This window comes from Electrona antarctica (genome assembly GCF_951216825.1).
Source record: "Electrona antarctica genome assembly, chromosome: 4".
Lineage (NCBI taxonomy): Eukaryota > Metazoa > Chordata > Actinopteri > Myctophiformes > Myctophidae > Electrona > Electrona antarctica.
In genome coordinates, this window is record NC_136809.1 from 21,855,865 (window position 1) to 21,880,721 (window position 24,857).

Here is a 24,857-nt window from a genome sequence, read left to right on the forward strand (position 1 = left end):
GACGACCTTTGCTGCGTGACACTCCCCGTCTCTCCCCCCATTTTCTGTAAATCTACTATACTATAAATAAAGGCAGAAGAAGCCAAAAAAAACTAATATCTAAAAATAATCACCTGCACAGAATTTGTTACAGAAAGTAGCTCATAACATGTCTATGGTGGATTTTTATGAAACAAAAACTTTGCAGGCTTTCCGTACAGTTGGTGAGTTTAACGTTGTTTAATACAATCAGATAGGACTTTTATGTTTGAATGTATGGGCTGTCAAGGCCAGAAAGCTGTTTTCTTGCCACTCAGTAGACGTTCCCGCATACATTCTGGGTACGATGATGTTTTACTCTCATTCTCCTGATTGCAATCTTCTCTGATAAACTTAAGTTTGTTGGTCATGTGTTCGTCCTGTTTCAGTACCACATGTAGCATTCTGGTGTAGCACCCATCCAGGGACTTCTGTTGGTCATGTGTTCGTCCTGTTTCAGTACCACATGTAGCATTCTGGTGTAGCACCCATCCAGGGACTTCTGTTGGTCATGTGTTCGTCCTGTTTCAGTACCACATGTAGCATTCTGGTGTAGCACCCATCCAGGGACTTCTGTTGGTCATGTGTTCGTCCTGTTTCAGTACCACATGTAGCATTCTGGTGTAGCACCCATCCAGGGACAGTGTACAGCATTCACAGCTGTAAAGGAGAACCGACTCCACAGAGTCTGTGAAACTAAATCTTGAAGTGTCAGGGGAGGTTGGATTTCCACACACTGATCAAGCCATGAAGTGCTCTAGCAGTTTTGACCCATGCGACCAGGATTTAAGAGATATTGACCTCCAGTGCAGTGCCTACTATTGTTAGAGTGGATGTTCTTAGGACATGTTATAGATTTGCCTTTTGTGAGTTCTCATGAGCTATAGGGCAGCGGTGGCTCAGGGGTAGAGTGGCCGGATGGGAACCGCAAGGTTGCCAGTATGAACCCGGGCTCTCAAAGTGTCCTTAAGCAAGACATTGAACCACTAATTGCTCCCGATGTACAGGTTGGTGCCTTGCATGGTTTCCTCTGTCATCGGTGTATGCATGCGTGTGTGAATGTAATGCACATATATGTAAAGCACCTTGGATAAAGGCACTATATAAATGCACCATTTACTATGCCAGTGGTTTTTTCACGCTTTTTTTCACCTTTTCACGCTGCGAGCCGCCAAAATAATCCTATTTGAACTGGAGACCCCACCCCCCACCCTGACAAGCACTCGGAAGCTATGCCACTACACCTAATAGTAAACTTCACAACTTGTTAAAAGTGTGCCTATCGGTATATTTGTTTGGTTGCTTTTGTGTTGGATGGCAACAATGACTTTGTGTTGTATGGCAATGATGTGTGCCCCATCTAATTGATCTTGCTGGGCTCTGTTTAGTGGCAAACTAATTTCATAATTGTCATTCCTCCTGCTTTATTCCAATTTCTATGCACTTCTTAATGAAGCACTTGCCACCGTAAACACAAGTAACTAATGCCTCCATAGGCTTGCAAATGCTGTTTAGAATATTATACTTGCGCATAAACCTCCACACATAAGATAGCAACAAACTCTGAGATTACTAAACCACACACACACACACACACACACTGGTAGACATTCGCTGCAATTGTGTAATTACCATAGAAATCAAATCAAAGGCAATTCCAGGTCGTAAAATGTGTTTGCCAGTGTTAACTGGATTTTAGCTGCACACACAAAGTTTTCTCTCTGCCTTGCTTTGGTAAACAACTCTGCTATTCATCAGTGATGCTTTGCCTCTGTTGTCCTTATTAAGTTTACCCCTCCCTTGTGAATAGCCATTAGACTTCTCACATTGGAGAGGCTTATTGCCTCAGCCTGCTCTTATCGATAGAAGAAAGTTGCTGGAAATTAAGGTTAACTTTGTAAAGGGTTTGCACTTTAGAGTGAGAAGATGCTTCCAGAGTTTGGGGTATTGCTTCTGCATTACTTTTTTTCATTCCTCACACTACACTCTGTCTGTGTATAATATTTAAAGTCCCTTGCATTCTTTTCAAACCTGTGCCTGTGCCTCTCCTACACTCTTTAGTTGTGCGCCAGTGTCACACACTGCAAATAGCCAATCTGCAAGCTTACTTGTAGTTTCATTTCATTTTTCATTGGGATTATGTATTATTGGACCAATTTAATACAAGGTGTTTCTTTTTTCAGTTGAAAGCATATCATTCCCACTTTTACGCCAAAGCATGAGGGTTCTAGCCTCTTCCTTTCTCCTCAGGCAACTATGAATGCACGTCCTCAGAGGATCCTGGACTCTGGATCTCTCACCCAGTCGGCCCCAGCCAGTCCCACCAGCAAAGGCACCCACATCCACCAAGCCAGGTGAGGGAAGCGCTCTCTCTCTCTCTCTCTCTCTCTCTTTCTCTCTCTCTCTCTCTCTCTCTCTCTCTCTCCACAATTCATAGTCTATACACAATACTAGAGATGTCCCGATAGTGTCGGTATCACCCCTTATTTGGTCATATCGGTATCGGTGAATATGCCAGTCTAACCACCGATCCGACACAGGGGTAAGGGGTTGACACTATGGCAGGTAAATAACTTTGCAGGTAAACACAAACACAACACAAGATATCTGTCTCTAAACAAACACCTCCACTCTGCTCAGAGTTGGCTTACTCTCCCCTTCTCTCTCCCTCTCTCCACACACTGTATAACACAGCACACATACACACACACACACACCAGGCGCGGAGCCAGGAATTCTTTATGAGTGAGGCATAGCCAACACGAGGAAGACAGGCCAGGCAGGATGGCGGGGGGTCGACGCAGATTGATAGACAGAAGTTACCGAAAGTTGTATATTACAATAGTTACTACAATAGTTAGATGATTGCTAAATGATGACTACAACATACACTTTTATTTTGTACTTACATGAACCACAAGCACTGCACCAGATATAATGGAGCCTACATGAGAGAAAAGGCGAAAAAAATATATAATATAATAGCGTCATAATCAAATGTAAGTGTCAAAACAGAGTCTTGTTTATAAAAAAAAAATGCCAAGATGCTTGCTGCTTGTTATGCGCGTAATTCGCAAATTGATTTCAGTAGCTAGGAATTGTGTTGTTGGTACCTCCTCGATATAGCTGATGGAAACCGATGCAAAAGCAGCAACAGGGACGGACATCTGGTTCTTCCCCAGCGCGGGTGGTGGTGGTGGTGAGCGGGGCTGGTGGTGAGCGGGGCTGGTGTGATTGCTGCCGGTCAGCCGGTGTATGCAGTGCTTTGGTGGTAGCCTACCCTACCGCACAGGTTTAGGCGTCCTCGCGTCTAAAATAAGTTTGCCCTGGACAAACTTTTTTCTTTCTCCGGTGCTATTGCTGTGTCTCTGCTCTGCTTTCTCAACAATCAAATGAAGAATGAGGTCGGGAAGTGTGTGTGGTGTTTATACATCGTTACTGTGAATGGCGGGGGGGGGGCAGTGTGAAAAGACTCAAACCCCTCCAGACACGCTGTGACGCAGGACACAGAATAGATGTGTATTCTTCTGTCTGATACACTGTCTGTCGGCCTTGAGTAGCGGCTAGGCCTATAGGCGATATCATTTTAAATAAACGGTTGTCGGAGGGGAGGCAGAAACGTAGCAATGTAAGGCATCTGCCTGCCTTTGCCTACCATAAATCCGCCCCTGACACACACAGATCATTAACTCTACTACGATATCAATATATAAATAAAAGAAAACACCTGCAGACTTTTGTTGCATGTTCCACGTGACGTGGTTAGTAAAAATGAGAAAAAGGCCGCACACACGTAGCCACGATGCTGTATATTTATTCAGAATCCAACGTTTCGACCTAGGAGGTCTTCTTCAGGGAATGACGTGGCGTGACGTGGTTCCCTACTAGTCCAACGTGTGAAGAATGCAACGCACCTGAACGGTCAAAGCTTATCATAGCATATGTTAGACGAATGTCAACCCTTGACTTCTGGTCGGTGGACTTCAAAATAAGAGCGTTATTCCCGGTCGGTGGACTGCAAAATAAGATTTGTTTTTTACATATATATAAACATTATTCTCTGGTATCGGTTATCAGTATTATGTTTGATACACTGCCTGTCTTTGGGCATTGCACATAGGAGTAAGATACTGAATGATTGTTATATAGGCCTCGAAATTGGGTAAAATATTCTGGAAAGGTTTGTGAAATGCATTGGTAAAAATGTGTGGGAACCCTGTATTTAACACATGGAAGAACATGCACGTCCCGTCCTGACCTTCTAACCTGTGTTTTGTTCCAGTGGCTCTCCTCCCATGCCCAGTGCTAGCAGCTCTAGCCTGACCAACGAGGTTCCCAAGCCCCCTGCCAGAGACCAGCCCCCAGCAAGACCCCCCTACACCCCAACGTTGGGCGGGCAGGCGCCCCACTCCCACCAATTCCCCCGCACGCGGAAGATGTTTGACAAGGGACCCGAGCAGGTACACAAAGATGTGTCAGCTAAGCTGAAAACCAACGATTGTAATATTTCACTGACTGAAAGCCTCCAGTAAGTGCCTCAGTAACACTTGCATATTGCACTTTTGTTGTCTTTTGCTACTCCGGCTACCATGTGGCTTAACCCATTCAATCTGGGAAAGCATTTGTGTCATTTTAGATTGTAGCGTTGGCTATTCAAACATAGCTCCGAGCGAACATTTTTGAAAAATCTTGAAAGTGTGATTTTTAAGCCGTGCCAACGCTCCTATGACTGGCCGCGTGTGTCCCTATGTCCCCATGTCTGTTTGGAGTACCAACAGGGGAGAAAGTGGCGCTGTTGAGCTTCATACTGTGCACAGGCGCATGATGGGAAGCCAAGGTTGTTTTGTTTTTTTTGAGTGGTGCAGCCACTCCATTGCGTAGCTACAGTATGTGTGTCGCTATGTCCCTGTGTCCGTCTGTCCAAGCACGAAAAGCTGAAACACCTCTCTTAATACCACTGGATGGCAGTACAGTAAAGTTTTCTCAGATCTACAAGCTCACAACGTGCAAGTACAGTACTACGAAGAACAGCACAGTACTACGAAGTACAGTACAGTACAGTACTACGAAGTACAGTACAGTACTACGAAGAACTCTTCTGTGGTTCCTTGGCACAACACCCCTTTCAGAGGGGAGGTCTGCTGCCAAATACATATCAAAGTGGGGGTCTCCTTGGCTGTGTGTGTGTGTGTGTGTGTGTGTGTGTGTGTGTGTGTGTGTGTGTGTGTGTGTGTGTGTGTGTGTGTGTGTGTGTGTGTGTGTGTGTGTGTGTGTGTGTGTGTGTGTGTGTGTGTGTGTGTGTGTGTGTGTGTGTGTGTGTGTGTGTGTGTGTGTGTGTGTGTGTTCAGGCGGGTGATGATGGGGATGATCCAGGGTGTCACAGGAACTACATCATCGCATCGCTGCAGACAGGCCTGTGTGACTGGAGCGCCAAGTACTTTGCCCAGCCAGTTATGAAGGTAACGTACACCTCTACCTCTCTGCTTATTTATAGCTTTCACCATCCCTCACTCCCTGCCCACAACGTGTTCCACTGCTGTGTTCCATTAGTCATTTCCGTTCGAAATATATTCGCCATGCACTGTGTAGTCTTGTGTAACAGTGTGCCAATATGCCTGCTACTGTACTGTATGTCGTGTGTAATTAATAATGCCTGTGCCACACATTTTTACCTCCTCCATAGCAACCCTCAGGACAACCCACATTAATATTCAAATGTCATTCGTCCATTACCCATCATTTTAAAGTCATGCTGTGGAACTTTTTCAGTTCCTCGCTGTCAGTTACATTAGAGCCTTAATGTGTTCTTTAACAAGCTCTATACACTTCACTCTAAAGTTGACATTTTCATTTTTAAATTATTCGATTCAGAAATTCAGTTGGCTAAAGAGATGTGGGCTTAGCAGTTTCAATACCTGTATTGCTTAGCTACAGATTAATCAGTCTTTTATTTTGTATTTTATTGAAACATGTATTTCAGGGAAATCCATTGAGACGTTGAGCACAGAAAGTAACAGAAAACAGAAAAACGTATATCGGGGGTGCTCAAAACCCAAGGACCCTCCCAACATTAGATGTATTTGGGTGCCGACCCCTATCTCAAAATATTCATTTTCCAGGGACCCCCATAACCATGAGTTAAAAAATGTTTAAAAAGATTTTTCTAAAATAGCAGATCTACAAGTTCCTAGCGTGGCATGAAGTGAGCTTGTCTGCTATTTTTAAAAAAACGTTTTATTTTTTGGCTTTTCTGCCTTTATTGATAGTTTCAAGTGAAGATTGAGAGGAAAGATGGAGAGAGAAGGGGAGAGACATGCAGCAAAGGTCGTCATGAGCGGGACTCGAACACGCTCAGGCCAGAGCCTATATGTGGCATGCGCCTGGACCACTAGGCCACCGGCACCCCATATCTGCTAATTTTTAATAGCCAAAGAAACCTAAAATGTCACTTTGCTTTTGGCGCTTTGGGATGGGGGTCAGATCAACATATGGAAGGAATTCTGTACTGGCCATATGGAGCGTGTCTGGAGTGTAGTCAGTGTACAGGGTTTGATTATGTCAGATCAACATAATGGAATGTCAGAACAGGTCAGTTCCATATATGGAGATCTAAGGGTGGCAGTGGGGGCAGTGTCTTGAGTGTACAGGGTTTGATGAGGGCCCAGGTAGGGGCCTTAACTTTCGGGCCTGTTGAGAACTCTACTAATAACTTTGGGGCAGTTCCGCCTAGTGTTTGAATGGACAGGTATCAGTCAAAAGGGAGACATCAAAGAGGAAGGACGGGTGGGGAGAGATCAACATAATGGAATGTCAGAACAGGTCAGCTCCATATATGGAGATCTAAGGGTTTGAGGTCAGATGTAGAGTTGCTGGCCGGCTCCATACAGTATATGCAGATCTAGGTGATGATCCAGTCTTCTCCATGTATGGCTATCCAGGGTTTGATGAAGTCAGTGCCGTGATCTTCATATATGGCCATATATGGTGGCGTAGTGTGTCACAAGGCGTGACCATATATGGAGGCGTGACACGACGCACCCACTGACTGACTAATGGGAAATACAGGTTTTCATAGTAAACGCGACCTACAGTCGCAGAATAATATTAACTAGATAAAGTGCCCCTCAGAGCACAGGTCTCCCTCCACCAGGCCATGTCAGGTTGTGGCCTCCTGGTGGCGCTGGATTGGATGATTTGAGGCATTTTGTTCCAAAAATGTGTTTTGCTAAAATCCACTTGTTGGTGGCGCTATAACAGGCCAATGTGAAAAGGGTGGGATATATTCTGTGAAAGATTTCACGTAAATTGCATGCTGCGTTCATGATTTGAGGCTTTTTGTTCAAAACGGGCCAATCCTGCAAACTTTGAAAGCCAATGTTAGCCAATTCGGATGGAATATGATTTGTGGGATTTTTGGACAGAATCTGGAGGAGTAATATCAAAAAAAATGTTTTTCGAAATTCGACCTCCTGGTGGAGCTATAACACGCCGTTCTGGAAAGTTTGGGGCAGAGATTCATCGTTGGCATCCAGGGGGAGTGTGTGCAAAATGTGGCATCGACCGGGTTAACGGTGCCAGACACGGACGGAGTGCAAAAGCATCCCCATGCCTTCGGCCTGGTGGAGACAATAATAATAACTAGAAACAAATTTCAAGAAATTTGACTGGGTGCCTGCAGCTCGCCAAGTCTGTGCAGCATTTGAGCCACGGACCACCATTTGATGACATTTAGCCTCTCAGACCCTGTAAGGGTCCATTTGGTTACATGTAAGCCAGGTCTCCCCATTGACTTTCAATGGGGTATTTGGTCTAAGTTTACTGCGCATTACGTTGCCACCAACATGCTAATACTAACATGCTAATGCTAACATGCTAGCATGCTAACATTTTAATGCTAACATGCTAATGCTAACATGCTAATGCTAGCATGTTAGCATGCTAATGCTAACATGCTAATATGCTAATGCTAACATGCTAATGCTAACATGCTAATGCTAACATGCTAATGTTAACATGCTAATGTTAACATGCTAATGCTAACATGCTAATGTTAACATGCTAACATGCTAATGCTAACATGCTAATGCTGACATGCTAATGCTAACATGCTAATGCTGACATGCTAATATGCTAATGCTAACATGCTAATGCTAACATGCTAATGCTAATATGCTAATGCTAACATGCTAATGCTAACATGCTAACATGCTAACATGCTAATGCTAACATGCTAATGCTGACATGCTAATGCTAACATGCTAAGGGGTCCATTTGGTTTCGCTCAGGGGGGCGGCCCGGTTCTGGCGAGCCGCCCCGCGTCCGAAACGGTTGAGAAATAACAGAGTTACGTGTTTCCCCGAATTTCTCTATTGACTTTCAATGTGTGTGTGTGCGTGCACATGTGTGCATGTGCGTGCATGTGTGTGTGTGCGCGCGTGTGTGAGAGTTGGTCAGGTGACCTTGAATCATTAACAAAGTATCATTTTCACCTGGGCTAGTCTATGCAAACGCAAACAGTATTGAAAGTTAAAAGCCCACTGACTGTCAATGACAGAATGTATGTCCGAACAAATTGCTCTATCGCAAAAAGTAAAAGTCGAATGCGATTTTTGTTTACGCCGTGAGTGACCCGAGGCATTGAGGTACGCCGTGTGCGATCGTGGTATTGGTACGATAAAAAACGTGGTTATAAGAGCGAGTTAAGAATTGTGCTTGTGATGAAAAAATTGCTGACTCATTCAGGTATTTAACATGGAGTTTGACACATTATGATGGTACACCTGTCGCTTTCAGGGCTGTAGTTCACGTACTGTATGTATCTGGGCTATGGTTGTGACATTGGGTGAAAGAGGACGAGTGTGGCTACAAAATTACCGAAACCCATGCATGTAAAGTGAATATTTTGGCCATGAGGACGATTTGTTCGGAGAATTTCGGTATAGTCTTCACATTGGCTTCTCACTCTGATCCGCTCTCTCTCTGGGCGTGCGACACTCTGAGTCGAGAATATTGCTCAGACCACACACACTTTGAACTGCGATAGCAGGCAAACCGTGCAACGTATTCGAATTCCGTCTGAACCACCACAAAGTCGATGGCCTCGTGTGCTGTTTGACGTTTAAATCGTGTTTCTACGTACCAGTATGCCAGAGCAATGTGGCTCCAAAGTAACGTGTCGTTTTCTGTTTTTACCCGCGTCTCCCCATCGACTTTGAATGGGGCATTTTTCGCGTCGTTTATTGCGAATTACGTGGGCACGGTAACGCGAATCGGAAAGAAAAGCACAAGCACACCATTCCCGGCCGAGCCGCACGTTTTGATGTATATATTGCGGGGCTTTGGCAAACCGGCCATAGACGTCGAAGTTTCGCGTATTGATTATAATTATTAAGTATGCGTTTTAGATTTCAACCTGTGTTTCTGCCATTGCATGGCAGGCACCCAGAATAAAATAGTGAAAATATCTAACCACTTGGCTAGATAACAGGGGAAAAGAGACACAGGAAGGGGTCCGGCTGGTGCAGTGTTAATGTACCTTCCCACTACTGTTCTTAAGCGGAGCCTCCGGCTTAGCCTGGCGCTCAGTAGCAATGAACACAGCTTGGGTGGAAAAGCTTGTGTTCTGGTCACAGGGACTGCCACTGGTTAGTTAGCCTCGGAAACCCAGGCGTTTTTATTTCCAGGGAGAGAAAAAAAATCCACTTCAATTCATAGAGTAGTGCAAACGTCGATCACTCTCTGCTGATTTCTTTCTTTTCAAAATCTTTTTATTCAGGTTATTGTAACAGTAGCCCAGGGGCAAGTATTAAACAGACATATAAAATATAAAAATAAAACTCAATCCCCTCCCCCCACCCACAATCCCAAGGATAGTCAGAAAAACAAATAAATATATCTATATACACATATACACAAAAATACATGCATACATAATTAGCAGAGCAGATTTTGTTTCTGTTGTGGTTTGGCGTTGGCCGAGGCATAGGCACGGCACACTATGCAGTTTGTCTCTGCTGATTTCTGATTGTCTGCACCTTTGTTAAATTGACGCTCTAATTAATTAGTCTCATGTCTTGCAGCTGCGTCTAGATTCTCCCAGCGGATCCTGCTGGGAGCTGCCTATGCCATAGAAAGCATAGGTGGACCCTAGGCTACTGGTTAGTTGGAGCACCTGGTTAGCGGGGATTGGAGCTTGGAGAGATGGGCGTGTTGCCGTGTTCTCCACGCGTGTTGCAATCTCTGGTGAAACTCCTCACCGTCAGGTCTAAACAAGCAGCTGGTATATGCTTTTCTTATTGCATTGTTACAAGGGGAATTTGCAGAACGACTAAATTGGATTAATAGAAGTGAACATGGTTAAAGTACATTGATTTTATGTGCTCTCCTCCGTTCAGTTTTGAGTGATCTTTTCTTCTTTCGCAAGACTAAATTGGATTGTTGGAAATTGTTGAAGGAAAAAAATGTACCCATTTGGACCTGAGGTCGATTCTAAAATGCCTTCTTCTAAATCAGTAGTTCTCAAACTTTTTTCATGCACACTGCTTCACCCCCAAAATGATATGTATTTGCCCTACCATGATGATTCAAATATATTCAAAAGAATACCAGGGAGTTCAAAGTAGATCTGCTACCACTGTTCTAAACCACTGTTTGCTATATATAAAACATGACACGGATGCTTTCCCAGTTTTAATGGGTTATGGCAGTGCTTCCCAAACTGTGGTAACATATACAGTATGAACATATTATGCCAATATACTGTATGGCAAGTTTATGCAGAATATAGCCTATGCTGCATATAGCCATATACAGGTTCATATATGTGCATGTGGATAAATAGGAAATGTATGTCTCTAATTGCATAAGCTATCTATATAGCTTATGCAATTTATATTTCCATGTGGGAGGGTACGTCAGCTTGCCCTCCCACGCGGTTTGGGAACTGCTGGGTTAAGGGGAAAAGGAATGGCTCCAAGCCAAAGATCACACTGAGGGCCAAATGCAGGTTGAAGGGGAGACCCGAGAGAATAAAGTGTTCAGTGAAAAGCAAAAGAGAGATTGGGTCATGTAGAGCAGGTTGGAGAGAGAGAGATGGAGGTAGTGGAAAAGGGCAAGATAAGAGGAGAGGTTTTTGTCCACAACATTTTGAGTGTGCCCATAAAACCCCACTCTATTACAATTACAAAGCCGGGCGTGCATCTGCCTCGAAGTCTGTGCATGCAGGTTATCATATCACTGTGTCAGCAGCATGGGGGGGGGGGGGGGGGGGGGGTGGTGGTGGTGGTGGTGGTGGTGTGTGTGTGTGTGTGTGTGTGGTAGCGAGAATTGGCAATAAGTGATTCTGCAGTGTTTATAAGAAATAGGTATTAAGTGTGTCTCTGTCTGTCCTTGTCTGAGAGAAACAAGATGGTTACATGACCCTCAACTTAAAAAAAAAAAAATTATCAGTTAATTACCAGTGGCTGTAATGTATCCCGTTGGCACTGACGCATAATGACGCTTTGCGGCGCTGAGGCATCATGGCGGCGGCACCGCCGCTCGCGCGAGTTTCAACTAGCATTAAAAGTGTCTGGTTGCATCCCCCCCTCTATGAGCTGAGTAGAAAGGCAGCCAATCAAGAACTACAGAACTATGCGTCAGTATGACTAGCATGTCGGCGTTTTCATGGGTATTCATAGAGAATAATGGAGGTCAGGTGTGTGTGGTTATCAGTGTACACAGCTCTTTCAGTCACATGGTCTGCTTTAGAAATGTGCTTGATAAGCACACAATAGCAATCGTCCTTGCACAGTACAGTACACATACAAACAGTACACAGCACGCTTGCGCGCGCACACACACACACACACCACCAACAATTATACATTCCATTATAGTCATTCACACTCAGGTGAATAGCTCTATTAGGACAGCCGAAATAATGGAAACCGAAAACATGTGAGCATGAACATACCTTCTCAATGCTTTCATGCCTTTCATTCATGTTCATGCCTTTCTCTAAATGCATGCTACAATTCTTCCGTCAGCTTGAATTGGGACTATGTTTGCAGACATGCTGCAGAGGTGTGTAGTACTGTTGGTTTTTCTCACATTGCCGAGCTGAAAATCTGTAGACTATTGTTCCGTCAGTAAACACCCATTGTAAACGCGCGCGCGCGCGCGCGCGCGCGCACACACACACACACACACCAACTCTTTATTGTGTAGTTCACCAGAGGCCCCTATTGATGAACACTAATTAGCCTGAAATGGTTTTCTCTCCCTTTGAGAGAAGCCGTAAGCGGAGAGGAACAAAAGAGATTTGAAAGAAGAGGGAAAATTGTAGAGAAGAGGAGATTCAATTGTGTGGTGTGGCAGCCGTCTTTACGGTGAGAACAGTACAGAATATTAGCACCACCTTGCCTTTCCATGCAATTCCGTGACGGATTAAATCCACACAAACACCATGATCCCATGACTCACTTCAGTCAAAAGAGAAGAGAAGTGCCGAATGAAAAGGAGCAGTATATGCCAAATTTATATAGTACTTTGTCGTACAAGGGTGTCACTCGTCGAAATAGAGTTTCAGTGTGTGACATGTCATACCATTAAGTAAATTAGGCTTTATGAAGTCTTGCGTTACTTTAAACATGGATTGTGAAAATGGACGTTCCTGATAAATGTTCCAAACCATTGCCTGCCTGATCAACACACATCATAAACTAAATTGGTAAAACGACAAATAGTGAAGGGAATGGTTGATAAAACACCCCATTCCTCCGGGAGGGAAGGGGTGGTTCATATAAGAGCAAGAGCATGTCCATTTTCTCCCCTGCAGTGATGTTTGTGAGTCTTTCATTTATCAGTACCTTTCACCCTCTCCACACACACACACACACACACACACACACACACACACACACACACACACACACACACACACACACACACACACACATACATATACACACACACACACACACACACACACATACACACACCCACACTCCTGCAGATCCCAGAGGAGCATGACTTGGAGAGCCAGGTGCGGATGGAGAGACAATGGCGGTTTCTGAGGAACACCCGTGTCAGGAGGCAGAGTCAACGCATCACACAAAGAGGTCAGACACTCACTCTATCTCACGCACATACGTGCACAAAGCAAGCACACTGTGTGTGTGTGTGTGATGTCAATTGAGTGTCAATTGAAAACAGCCCACCGTTGTGAGCCACAAACAGCTCCCTCCTTCTGAGCACATACGTACAAAACATTAAAGAGCCTGGGGTGCACATGCACACAGGCTGCCCAACTACACATCTGAAGTCAGAGCTCGCTCAAACAGAATGGCTAACACTCGCGCGTCATCACTAGCAGCCCCCACTGCAACCTCCACACACAGTCACGCAGCAGTTGGTTTCAGAACTTAAGTTTACTCACGCACATTGCTTCATCTCTGTCTCTCCCACACTCTTAATCAGTGCATTCATTCTTTCTAGTGCTCAGAAGTTTTGTGAGGGCAAAAGTAATAGTAGGCCTGCCCTCATTCAATCCACTCCCTGCAGGGAGATGGAGCGAGAGGAAGGGTGAGGCAAGATGGATAGGGCAGGAACAAAGGGCGAGGTTGAAAATGATCGTTACAACGTGTGCTGGCAGTAGGCATAGAGGCATTGTGATGAGCCTCTTCTTCTTTTTTGCTAGTTTTTTACCGAATGCACTGCAAGACAACACTGCCAAAATGGATCAGTAATGCATATTGAATATTCAGCTTTCAGCGATTTTGTCTGCCCAAGGTCTCAAATGCTTTTTGATCCCCCCCCTCCCCGTACACTATTTTATTTATTTTTTTACAGGGTGCTTCTATGTAATGTTATTCAGGAGTATTTTTTCCACATTCTTCTGTGTTTTATTGAGGGACTGTGCACTCCAGCCTGCCAAGGACAAGACAGGCAGCTCTAGGCATGTCGTTGTCATGACAATGTATCAAGAAGCATCAAACTTGTAAGTTGTGTGCTTATCTGCTGGGGCTGTGCACGGCTCACACTGGAAATAGCCAGATGGTGCATCACTTCTGTGCAATTGTGAATTCCATAAATGTAGCTAGCTATTGCACTTCTTCCATATCGACGCGCCACGTTTTCACCACATTATGTGAATACATAGTAGTCTTGAAGGTAATCGCTTGCACTCATATCCATGTGCAGCAACTGAAAAAGACTTGATCAAAGAAGAGTCAAGGGTCCCACGCAATATATTTTTCAATTTTTTATGAAAGATTGCCTGGAACAAAATGTCAAAAATGCAATACACCATGCTGTTGAGGGACATAGCTTTTTTTTCTATTAACCATTCTAAAGCAGTGCAATGCTGTCAACAGTGTTGCGTAAAGTTACTGAAAACATCAGTCGGAGCTGTCAGAGCTGTCAGTCACCACAGTAGACGAGTTTTAATGAAATCTGAAATCTTGGAAGTCGGTCAAGATTTGCTGCATTGAACCTCTGACCACCCGATTCCAGTGCGATCAATTGCAATGGCCTATTTTGCCCCCCCCCCCCCAATTATAGGAGTGACCCGTCTGGATGACCAGATCTTCATCAACCGCAACCCGGGTGTTCCATCTGTGGTGAAGTTCCATCCTTTCAACGCCTGCATTGCTGTGGCTGACAAGGACAGCATCTGGTGAGCTCAGCTTAATTCCTTCTCAGGCAAACAGTATTTTAAGTCATTTGATTGTGGTTTCATAGATTCCTCTTCAATGTGTTTTTGCTTGATCGAAAAACATTGGCAGGGAACAGGAGTTAAAGATTAATTCATAACGTGTTAACGTGATGCCACATGACGTTCTCTGGTCAAATCATATTTTGAATGTACATGACATGAATGTATGCCTCTTCTGCTGTTCTGTTATCATATCACATCAAATGTCATTCATTCTAAAGCTGTCTGTCCATAGTTTTTGGGACTGGGAGAAAGGAGAGAGGTTGGACTACTTCTACAATGGGAATCCTCGCTACACTCGGATTACAGCCATGGAGTACCTGAACGGACATGACTGCTCATTGCTGCTTACTGCAACAGGTTGGTCTCACTGTCTCTCACACACACACACACACACACACACACACACACACACACACACATGTGATGATAATGTGGTTTGTATCGTACCATACGTTTGATCTGAATGATTCGTGATTCCGAATATCTTTTATTGATTTTTCAGTGTTTGATTTGTAAGGCATTGCTTTTCACTGACAAACGTGTGTAGACTGTCAAGGTAAAGAAAGTGAATAAAGCGATGCGTGTACTGTGTATGTCTTTCATTCTTCACACATGAAAATAATTTATCTGCTCAAGGTACACATATGCAAGTGCACAGACTGCACACCTGGAATGAAATTGATTATGTGCTGGGTTGCTTTCACTGTATTGTACATTGCCTTGCTTTTTCGTGTTGATACAATTCTTAGATTCACCCTGGATACGTCTTTGATCTTTCTGCATTTTCATTCCCACCCAACCATTCAAATTTATCTCGTCTCCCTTTCCTTCTCCATATTTCCCCTCTTCTCTCTCTCTCTCTCTCTCTCTCTCTCTCTCTATCTCCACCCTTCTCTTCCATATGTTCCTCTCCTCACTGTCCCCTCAATCTCTCTTTCACTTCATATACCCTCTTCTCTGCATTTCATCCATATACCCACTCAACTCTCTTCTTCTTCTTCTTCCTCCTCTCCCGCCAGATGATGGAGCATTGCGTATCTGGAAGAACTTTGCGGACCAGAGGAACCCTGAGATGGTGACAGCATGGCAGGGCCTGTCAGACATGCTGCCCACCACCCGAGGTCAGCCCTCCGCCAGCGCACACAGTAAAGACCCACAATCTATTTTTTCCTCTACCATCAACTGTACAAGCCATTATTCTGTCTGTCCCTCCTGGTTTGCCCCCGTTTGTCCACATATTCATCTTTAAGACAGGGACCAGCTCTGTTTTTGCCCAATAGATAGCCTCCACAGTAAGCCATGATCATTGTCTATTCGTCACACACATTAGCATGGAAAGAACTAGGAAGACTTCATCTGGTTTCTCAGCAACTTTAGACCAACTCCCTGGGTGTCCAGTTGTGACAGAAGAAGTGACTGGACAACATCAATCATCATAATAAAAAAAAAACTAACATATGCTAAACGTTTCCTTGAACTTCCACTGTCCTTTCCCATCATGGAATCTGTGATCTGTCTAATCAGACCAAGACAATAAGTTATCTGGATTTTGTAAATAGTATAAACTGTTCTCTTACTGCTCTATACTATCTTTAAGTGCTTACAAATTAGTAAGCACTACTAGTACTACTCCACATTTTTGTGTATTTAGTATAACATGACTACTGTATCACAGACCCCAGGAAGACTTTCTGGCATCCATATGGCTACTAATGGGGATCCTAAATAAACTAACACCACTGTACTAAATATGTATATGTACTCATCATATGGTATATAACTTTAAATGCTCTGTGAAAGTTGTGGATTAAAGTGTGAAGGAAGGAGTGGCACAGGGATTAGCACTATTATATCACCTCACAGCAAGATGCCCCTGGGTTCACACACGACACACACACACCTACCTTTCACTGAGTACACGTTCTCCTGCTGTTCGTGTGGGTTTCCTCCCACACCACAGACATGCATGTTAGGGCACTATTTTCCCTAACCTTTTTACTATTTTGAAAAACATTTTAAAATACTTCTAATAGCCGATCTACATGCTCACAACGTGACGATGTTTGAAGTATTTTAAAATGTTTTTCAAGATTGTTAAAAGAAATAAAAAAATAAAGACGTTTAGGGATAAGTGGTAAGGCATGTACGAGAAAATAGGGCCATAATTGTACTTGTGCCTCGGAATCAGTCATCAGAGGCTTGTAGCTGCTCCTAATGGTTAAGATGGGTCAAATGAAGAGTACAAATTATAATCAATTAAGTATGACTTAACTTTAAAGCAACAACTTCAAAGAATTTCTAAATTCAGGGCAAGAAAGTCTCTTAACTGAACACTTAGGGTCTAGCAGCAAAATTGTTACATGGCATATTGCATCACCAAAAGGTTGCGATATATATATATATATATTTTTTTGCGTAAGGGTCACGAAAAAAAAAAAGAATCTTAAATCACTGAACTGGTTCAACCCCACTGTACATGTCCATACTTAAATTATCACATATACTGTATATGTGTAGTAGTCACACACAAATATTCATCCACCCATTCCTCTTTTTTTCCTACTATAGGTTACAACCTACTGTATAGGGCCATCCACACCAAGCATGCTAAATATAATGATTTAGGGAGCTGCCACACTGAACACTATTCCTGGACCAGAGAAGTTTATCAGCATTGTGACATGTATAGGAATGCTAATCCATGGATGAATACCTTGCTCATTTATTTCGTTTGTTTGTTTGTTTTTATCAAAGTTATTTTCTGGTACAGAATGCACAGTGGTCACATCAACATACATGACAATTCCCTAAATCCTCTCTAGACCAGGGGTCCCCAGAGTTACTACGGGGGGTCTGCCCAATCTTTGTGTGATGGGGAACATTAGCCGAAAACAGTGTATCTACAGCTCGCTTAGCATCGGTACGTGGGTCAATGGCAAAGTGCGTAGATAGATTAGACAACCTTCGGACAAGGTTGTAGACGCGACCTCATATACTGTAGTGTAGGTATCGGTATCATGTACCTCATATACTGTAGTGTAGGTATCGGTATCATGTACCTCATATACTGTAGTGTAGGTATCGGTATCATGTACCTCATATACTGTAGTGTAGGTATCGGTATCATGTACCTCATATACTGTAGTGTAGGTATCGGTATCATGTACAACTCATATACTGTAGTGTAGGTATCGGTATCATGTACAACTCATATACTGTAGTGTAGGTATCGGTATCATGTACGCGGTGGGATAATTAGTGACAATTAGAGCATAGCCGTCTCCGACTGAGTGACTGATTGGCTGACAGGTCTGGTTTTGCAGTTGTGTGGACCACCCACTGTGTGTGTGTGTGTGTGTGTGTGTGTGTGTGTGTGTGTGTGTGTGTGTGTGTGTGTGTGTGTGTGTGTGTGTGTGTGTGTGTGTGTGTGTGTGTGTGTGTGTGTGTGTGTGTGTGTGTGTGTGTGTGTGTGTGTGTGTGTGTGTGTGTGTACATGTGTGTATGAACAGTGTCAACGCTGCTATGGACTAGGTGCCACAATTAATTGCCGTCACTAAAATAGCTGTGACACACACTCACTTTACATGCGCGTGCACACACATGCACACACACACACACACAGATGTCAGATGATGTCACCCTCAGAGTGCTCTGCAGTGAGACATACACACACAGACCGACTTTTCATTGCCAGAGAATCACTTAAGCCATTAAGACCTTAGGCCGATTCTACAAATGCCTTCTGAATCAGTTAAAAACGCAAAAATCTAAAATGACACAGATGCTTTTGTTTGAATGGGTTAATGGTGTCTTGTATGCTTTGTTAACCTGTATAGGTGGATCTTTTATGACACGTTATACAGAATTCTGTAGATTCCACATTGATTGCAGTATTAACAGTACAGTAGTGCATTTGTTCAGCAACGAGTAAAGCATAGAAATACATGTATACCGGTAGATGCAGATTTCCATTGATATCAATGTCATGCTTACATAAAGTAACTCATCGTGGGTGTACTTGTTCCATATTATGAAGATGCGTTGGTTATGGTATTTCATAGCAAAGTCAGAGTGATCGGTGAGCCAAGTGGGCAGCAGTCTGTAGACGTGGAGGTTTTGACCTACTGATAATTACTTTATATCTCTGTAAATATAGTCTCGTGGTCGGTTCAATTTACCTTGGATAAATGAAAGTCTGGCTCCTGTGTGCACAAGCATGCACACACGTACTGTATTGTATACTGTATGTGAGACACACACACACACACACACACACACACACATATTGGATAGTATTATTGTACTTATAACTTGGGATGGTTGACTTCTTCTATCAAATAGAAATCCCTCATTTTGTTTTCAAATCACATGCAACAATGCCACTATGACATTGTACAGTCCAATGAAATGTTTCACCTTACTGTCGTCATGCAGTCGAAGCGCTGCCTCCGGGCCTGCATTGAGACTTCCCTCATTAGGCAAGGCCTTATGACTCTTCTGGGAGAAACCTTAGCTGACACACACACACACATACACATGCACACACAGTCACTCACACGCACACGCACGCTCCAGTTGTCTCTTAAAATGCCCTAACTGTTCCATCCATGTCGTCTGGTAACGTACTTCTGTCAGATGAGCGTATTCCTCATCTGGCTATCTCAAACCCCTGGTGTCTGTATGTCTGTCCGGCTTTGTTACTTTGCTGGTTCTTTGACTTTGTTTTGTTGTTGTGTGTTCTCCGTCTGGGTGAGAGAAAGAGAGAGAGGACAAGGCAGTTTCTCCTCACTAGCACCAGATGCAAAGTAACTTCAAAACAATGAAACGCAATAGTTTTATTGTAGTTTACTATGGATAGTAAACTATGTATATGCACACGTAATGGCAGGTACCGCTCCATTATCTGTTCCACCCCTTAGACTTTTGCTGAAGCTATTTGGATTTTTCTTCCCTGAATTGTTGTCTTGGGGTGTTATCCCAAATGGGACACTGAATATGTTTCTAATGCAGAACCAGTAGCCTTCAGAAACACGTCACCTAGTTTTTCATTCCACTCTTTCAGTGTTATTCACTCGGGAGATGCAGCCACACTGGGGAACCACAGCCTTGTTCTGAGCTCTGTGTGTGCATGCGCGTGCTTGTATACTGTGTGTGTGTGTGTGTGTGTGTGTGTGTGTGTGTGTGTGTGTGTGTGTGTGTGTGTGTGTGTGTGTGTGTGTGTGTGTGTGTGTGTGTGTGTGTGTGTGTGTGTGTGTGTGTGTGTGTGTGTGTGTGTGTGTGTGTGTGTGTGTGTGTGTGTGTGTGTGTGTGTGTGTGTGTGTGTGCGCCGCCTGCATGCAGGGATCCTTACGTCGCTAACATGTGACATGCTTGGGCTGATGTGCTTTTGACTTGCCCTACTCCCCCTCCATCTGCTACTACTCTCACAGGTCTTGCCAGAAGGGTCTCCATCTATCTTGACAGGAGTAAACAGGGAGGTAAGTGCTGGCTTCTCTCCCTCTCCCCTGGATTCTCAATGTGCCGTACAAAAAAACAACAACCCCAAAACCCAACCGCACACCTCCTTTTGTTTGTTCTTATTATGTTTCTTTGTTCCTTCATTTCATCCATCTGTTTGTTTCCTCTCTCATCACTCTCTGAAGGGAAAGGCTGCGGTAGGATGGTTTCTTGACTTTATTACACACAATGGACGGATACACAATCTGCTCTGCCATGCCCCTCTGCCAAGCCCTCACAGCCGCCCTCTAGTTTTCTTAGCTTTTCAGCTGTTCAATGTTCTTCATTACCAGGTTACCTCTGTAGTTCTATCTACACATTCATTCAGTGACATCATAGAAAATGTTTAACAAATAGCTGCATGATGGCGGCGTTATTATTAAGCTATTAATATTAAGCTACTCTTGATATTTGGCTAAAAGTGTTGCAATTGAATGTTATGCTGGTTTGGAGGGACAGTCGTGCTGTGACTGGCTAGTTGGTTGTCAAATGTTGGCTTTTGGTTTATTTTATAAGTGATGATGGATGAGAGTAAACTATACACTGTGCTCGCATTCACTTTAAAGGGGGGGGGGGGGGTGCTTGAAACAGCAGCAGTCAGATGGATTCCAAGAATGTTTTAATGACTACTGTGCCCTTGTGTGGCCTAATATACTATTTTTGGTTATTCCAGGTCAGTGTTTAATAGGGAGCCTGGTGGTGCCAGCGATGTTATTAATAGTGAATCCCCCAGGCTGCCTTGCCTGGGGGACCAGAGAGTTAAACTCTAAGAGGAAACTGACATTGCAGGGACCACAACTAGGAGACAGGCAGCAACCTGTGCAGCAATTGGCATGTGGAAGTGTGTCAAGCTTGGAGAGCAAGGGGACGGAGGAGAGATTTGGGCAAAATGGGCAGAAGGAAAAGAAGATAAAAAATAAGAGCTAGAGTCAAGAGGATGGTGGAGTGAAAGAAAGTGTGCTGACGAATGAACGAGGCATGACAGGAATGAAAAATTAAAGACAATGGCAAGAAATACAATAAGTCAGCAACAGAGTTATCATGGTGTGTTGGGCATAGTACTGTTTACATTCAGTCTGGTACTCCTTCAGATTTTGTCCAAATATCACACAATTAGGTACACATAATCTTTAGAGTGATGCGATCAAGACTGATCTGATTTCACTTCACTTTCAATGTTTTATTTTGGTCATCAGTTCATGTATAACTAAAAAACATCGCATGGATGCACCTGGGACGTATCCTCAGTGATGTATCCTGAGGTCAACGGGGTATCGGGTCTCTCAACATCATACCCCTCACTCAGGCGACCCAGCCGGGAGTGATCAAGTCCCGACTTACGTCCCAGTAGCTACCCTCAATCAGTCCCACTAGGGAAAAACCAGGGGCACACAATCCGTTGGAACTACTCCAGAACTACTCTGCCAGGGCTGGGAGGTACGCTTCTGGCGCATGGAGAGACTAGGCTCTGTGGGTTGTCTCCTGTCCGGGCCCCTCCTACGTCTCACCAGGTGGGGCAACCCACAGAGCCTAGTCATAGAATGAATCATTGGTTATAAATACAGATACATTGTTTTTCATATTCCATCCTGGGATTGGCATCTAAAGTTTACTTAACGCAACGCCCGAAACTTTGCGCACACCTTCCCACTATGTTGAGAAACCAATGCCACCCTTTTCTCATTGCCCTATTATAGTGTCACCAGGAGGCTGAATTTTGCAAAACACACTTCCTATTGCTCCTACAGATTTTTCCAAACATCACACAAATCCGTACACATTATTATCTCTATGGTCATGTGATCAAGATGGATCTGTCCGATTTTTCCTATTCCATCCTGATTGGCAAATTCCAAACATTGCTGTCCCACATTAACCCAGCTGACCTGGCAGAACTTTTTCTAGTTTACCCTCACTTCAGTTGCTCTTTGTCCTGTACTAGTGACATATTATAGACCTCCCCCCATACAAATAAAAGGGGGCACAGTGGCACAGTCGGTAGTGCTGTCGACCTTCTAGCTCACAGCTAGAAGGTCCTGGGTTCGATTCCCGCTGGGGGCGTGTTCTCTCCTCCGCGTCATCAGTGCCCATACCCGAGGCGGGGATGGCGAAAGGGCCTTTCTGTGTGGAGTTTGCATGTTCTCCCCGTGTCCCCTAGGGTAGGTACCCTCACAAAAATCATGCAGTAATCCTGGTCTCTAAACTACCTCCCCCTGGCCAGCCGGGGCGCCTGATGGAGGGGAAAGGAACTGGTCGGAATAACGTGTTCCTTCCGCACGCTACGTCCGGCCGGGGAAACTCTCCCGTCAGGTGAAAAGAAGCAGCTTGGACTCCTCATGCATAGAAGGAAGCATGAGGTCAGTTTGCTGCCCACCCAGGTTGGCAGAGGAAGTGTAGCGCCCAGGATTATATTAGATAATTGACACTGGGTTGCAAAATCGTGGGATAAAAAATATTTAAAAAAATAATAATAATAAAAAGTTTGACAGTAGAGACTGCTGAAGTTGTGAAAGTAGGGCATCCCAGGCCTGTTTGGCTACAGGGACAGAGCTTCTGTGTCCTGCTCCACATTTTAGTCCACTTGCCAGAATGTGAACCCAGGCATGTTGAGTACACCAAAGTTTTATGTTAGAAATGTTGAGTATGGGTTGAGTATTTAGAAACTGACGGATGTCAAATGCACAAAATACCACAGTAGAAGAAGAGATCGTGGACAACCAGGAAGTGTGGCTCACCATGGACAGCGCTCAAAGCTTTAGAGATACAGGGCTTTGAAAATCCTGCTTTTAATGGAGATAAATGGAGCCTGGTTGTAAAGATCCCATAGCTGGTGGGGACGTAGGCGTTGCATAGCAACCGGAGCAATGCTAAAAGGTAAATTGACTGTCGACGCCGCTTTCATATAAGTATACCGGGGGGTACGAACATGTACGTAGTTTTGGCACCTGCCGTACACTAGCCTAGGGGGTCCGAATATGTTCGTAGATGGCAGAAAAATAATTAACACCTTAATTGCCCGGGGTTATTTAATCCATCAATTATAGCGCCCAGTCAATTTATAGCAACGGAGCACTTTTATCGACGGACCGATCCGTTTTCATATCAATAAACTTCGTCTTTTGGATAAAACTTCGTCTTGGTCGTCGGGCGTTACTAATAGGACAGTGAACTTCGTCCTGGGCGACGCTGTCTTCACTCTAGGCAGTGGAGGACCCGTGCAGAGTTGTTTTGGTCTGCGCAACGTAAGAACAGGGAATAATCACCGCAGAGCAACAAAGAGAGAATGGACCAGATGCTCAATGGAGATGCATAGCAAAGTTTAAAAAGTAGACTGGTGCTTCAAAGATCAATGGGACTGGAATACTGAAGAAAAGGCGGCGATCCAAGCACTCAAAATCCATGAGTCTTACCTGACTCCTTTGTGAGTCAAAACATGTTGGCTTTTCAAACTTTTTCTAATAGAGTACCTTGAGTTTTATCCACCCTCTCCTCATTTTTATACCTTTTAGAGTGCTCGGATCGCTGCCTTTTCTTCAGGGAATACGGTAATAACCTTCCAAAGACCGGATTTTGGCTCATTTTGAGCAGAAAAAGGAGTAATAAGTGTGCACATCGGATCCGTATGTAGGCTGTCTAACATGTGAGTAAAAGCAAAAATAATAATAATATTTTTTAATTGCTGCAAATGAAATCGGCCTGGCACATGCGGGTCGTGTAGAGAAAAAGGAGGTCCCGTGTTCTTGGTTTACTTTGTGTTAATTCAGCAGTAAACAGGGTTCAAATCCGGGGTAGAAGAGGAAGGTTTAACATTCTGTCAAAGTTTCATTCCTAGCCTAGATTGTTTTTCACGGTTCATTTCTGTGAAGTACCAGAGAAGAACCACTCAGAAGTTATTAGCAGTCTGTCAAGCAGTAGTCCTACTAGAATATACTTATGCCATGGGGTAGATGCATACTTTGTCTTTTCAGAACACCTACTGTCATCCTGGCTGGACAGGGTGTTTTACTACCTACAGTGGCGTGCACAGAATAGATAGACCTGCCCTTTTCCCTCTGGACAAATGTGCCCCTTGGGGGGGGAAAAATAAACTGTACAGTGTACACTGTACAGTATGTGGACCATGGTGACATTGATCAATTCTTGATCTAATATAATATTTAGGCCCCAAAATCTACAAATCTTACACTATTAAAGCAACTGGCCGGTTCCACGCGCTGCACAAGGTGCCCTTTTTTCACTTTAGCACCTGCCCCTCTAAATATCTGTGCACGCCACTGATTACCTATCACCAGTGCCTGAAGGTTGTGGGGAAAAAACGGCACGGGCATGCATGCGGACAATCGTAGCAGCCCTCAAATATCATCTTCTATTAGGTGCTCAAGGTTCCTGGTAATCCTGGAGAACTCTATTACCTGGTCCTGAAGGGCTCTTTGAACGCAAACAGGATGGAGGAAGGAGAGGGAGTGAAGGAAGATGGCTGACCTGCTATAGTTTAATGAACTGCGGTATGTGGGAGAGCTTTTCCATCACCAGAGATAATGGAGCAGAATGAACAAGCAGACAAAGCCTTCTTCTCTAGAGGGAGAAGAGATTATTTATAGAGGGATATGTAGGGAGGGGGGTGGGGGGTGGGGGGTGGGGGGGG

At 44.1% G+C, this 24,857-nt stretch overlaps 1 protein-coding gene across 3 annotated transcripts in view; it reads left to right on the forward strand.

Moving 5' to 3' along the window:
- The window catches only part of rptor (regulatory associated protein of MTOR, complex 1), a 176,272-nt gene that overhangs the window by 140,183 nt on the left and 11,232 nt on the right, over nucleotides 1–24,857 (forward strand). Inside the window, exons 23-30 of one of the 3 annotated variants that reach the window (XM_079500161.1) lie at nucleotides 2,269–2,372; nucleotides 4,301–4,478; nucleotides 5,367–5,477; nucleotides 13,013–13,118; nucleotides 14,560–14,674; nucleotides 14,949–15,073; nucleotides 15,736–15,861; nucleotides 20,146–20,193. In XM_079500161.1, coding sequence (XP_079356287.1) covers nucleotides 2,269–2,372; nucleotides 4,301–4,478; nucleotides 5,367–5,477; nucleotides 13,013–13,118; nucleotides 14,560–14,674; nucleotides 14,949–15,073; nucleotides 15,736–15,861; nucleotides 20,146–20,193 — 913 coding nt within the window. The remainder of the gene's footprint in view (nucleotides 1–2,268; nucleotides 2,373–4,300; nucleotides 4,479–5,366; nucleotides 5,478–13,012; nucleotides 13,119–14,559; nucleotides 14,675–14,948; nucleotides 15,074–15,735; nucleotides 15,862–20,145; nucleotides 20,194–24,857) is intronic. The other 2 variants (XM_079500162.1, XM_079500163.1) reach the window with 2 other exon arrangements.